The 2,297-nt window shown below is 44.9% G+C and overlaps 1 protein-coding gene across 1 annotated transcript; it reads right to left on the bottom strand.

The window, feature by feature from the left end:
- Window positions 1-1,304: 1,304 nt before the first annotated feature.
- LOC125596432 lies at window positions 1,305-1,832 on the bottom strand. Its single transcript, XM_048771583.1, has one exon. The coding sequence runs from the start codon at window positions 1,830-1,832 to the stop codon at window positions 1,305-1,307; it is 528 nt and encodes a 175-aa protein (XP_048627540.1).
- Window positions 1,833-2,297: the final 465 nt, after the last annotated feature.

Below are 2,297 nucleotides of genomic sequence, written 5' to 3'. Positions count from 1 at the left end.
CCAGCGTGTCCCAAGAAACTCTTGATTCCCTTGACTCATGTTGGCGGCTGCAAGCTCATCATCACCTCAATCTTTGCCTTGTCGACTTCGATCCCCTTCTTAGAGATCTTGTGCCCGAGAACAATCCCATCCTTGACCATGAAGCGGCACTTCTCCCAGTTCAGTACTAGATCCTTCTCCTCGCAGCGCTGCAACACCCTGCACTAGTTTTTCAAACAAACAGAAAAAGAGCTTCCATAGACACTAAAGTCATCCATGAAAACTTCCATTATGTCTTCAATCAGGTCAGTAAAAATAGACATCATGCAACGTTGAAAGGTCTCAGGAGCATTGCACAAGCCGAATGGCATTCTCCTGTATGCAAACGTGCCATATGGGCATGTGAACGTCGTCTTCTCCTGATCATCAGGGTGGATAGGGATCTGAAAGGAACTTGAATAACCATCTAAAAAGCAATAGTATGAGTGGTTAGCCAACTGTTCAAGCATCTGATCAATGAAAGGTAAAGGAAAGTGATCTTTACGAGTCGCAACATTCAATTTCCAAAAATCTATGCACATGCAATGTCCAGTTACTGTTCGAGTCGGGATTAATTCATTCTTCCTATTTGTTATGACAGTTATTCCACCTTTCTTAGGAACTACAAGAACAGGGCTAACCCAGTTACTATCAGAGATAACATAGATCACACCAACCTCTAGAAGTTTCATTATCTCTTTCTTTACAACATCTTTAAGATTTGGATTTAACCTCCTCTAATGTTCTATAGAAGTCATCGATTCATCTTCTAGGTGTATTCTATACATGCAAAGATCAGGTGAGATGCCATGAATGTAAGCTAGTGAATAACCTAGTGCCTTACGGTACTTTCTTAGCTCACACAAAAGTTTAGATGTTTCCACATTGGTCAGTTCAGAGTTCACAATAACAGGATAAGTGGAATTTGGCCCTAAGAACGTGTACATGAGCCCTGTAGGGAGTGATTTGAGCTCGATCTTTGGAGCTTTCAGTTCGCTCCATGGATCGTCGAGTTGCATGTTCGGCTTAGTAGCGTCTTTCAAAGCGACTGCTCCAGTGGCATCGCTCTCATTGCTCTCGTCTTTCTCCCCCAGACTTAGATAGGCGACAAGCCTTTCCATGCTTTTGGCAGGGTCAAGCATCTTGTCGTAGCCATCCGTGTCCACGCTCATGACGTTATGCTCTGTCTCAGAACTGATCAGGGCTAGCTCGAGTGGATCGTCGGTCAGGATTTCCTCAATCATGCCTTCTTGAGGGAATAGCGCCTGATCTTTATCCTCAACGGTTTAGGTCTGCGTATCTAGCATTGGTTTCTTCAGCAATTTTTTCATTTCAAACTTCATCGCAATGTCTCCTAGGTGAAGATCAATCCTTCCTTGTCGAACATCAATGATCGCACCAGCTGTGCACAAGAAAGGACGACCTAGGATGAGTGGCTCTCTCGGTTCTTCTTCAACCTTCAGAACCACAAAAGCTGTCGGAACAAACGTGTTACCCACTCGGACATGAAGGTCTTCCAGAATACCCACCGGTGACTTGACTGATCTATCGGCGAACGCCAGGGAGATTCTTGTCGACTTGAAGTCTGAGAAGCCCAGTCGTTTTGCCACGGAGTAAGGCATGAGATTGATGCTGGAACCCATATCATATAGAGAACAAGCGAATACGGTTCTCCCAATTTGTATGGAGAGAACAAACTTGCCTGGATCATCCAATTTCTTAATTGGCTTGTTATGAAGTACCGCAGTGCACTTTTTTAAAACCATCAATAGTTCACTGTCTCCAGTTACCTTGCCATAGATCAACCCTTTCATCAAGCTGGTATCATCTGGATCGCATCCACAAGAGGTAACTTGATAGTTAGATCCTCTAGCATCTTTTTACACTTGGTCTCCTCCCGATCCTTACGAGATGTCTTTGCCGGAACAGGATATGGAACCTTAGGGGTGTATTCGCGCGGAGGAACAAGATCAACGGGTTGAGCGACAGGGGTTGGATCAGTCTCAGCAGACTGTTCCAGTTCCTCGTCAGACAAAGGGGGTGGTTCAGATCGTGGTTGCTCACCCTCCTTTTGCTTACCCTTTTCCGCTGCTGATAACTTCTTGGGAATTGTATCCGGTAGGGTTCTTTCACTCCTCAGTGCTACGACATTGCATTCCTTAGGGTTTTTATCGGTCTTTCCAGGTAGAGTACCTTGCTGCCTCTTAATGATCTCGGCTGTCTGCGCGATCTGAACATCCATCTGGCGCATATGACTAGCTATGTTATCATATTTGGTA

This window comes from Brassica napus, unplaced genomic scaffold, assembly GCF_020379485.1.
Source record: "Brassica napus cultivar Da-Ae unplaced genomic scaffold, Da-Ae ScsIHWf_1209;HRSCAF=1730, whole genome shotgun sequence".
Classification (NCBI taxonomy): Eukaryota; Viridiplantae; Streptophyta; class Magnoliopsida; order Brassicales; family Brassicaceae; genus Brassica; species Brassica napus.
Note: the sequence above shows the minus strand (reverse complement) of the source record. Positions and strands in the feature narration are given on the sequence as shown.

What these genes read in the sequence shown, in the direction of transcription:
- LOC125596432 (XM_048771583.1), bottom strand. Translation starts at nt 1,832, where the DNA reads ATGAAAGGGTTGATCTATGGCAAGGTAACTGGAGACAGTGAACTATTG.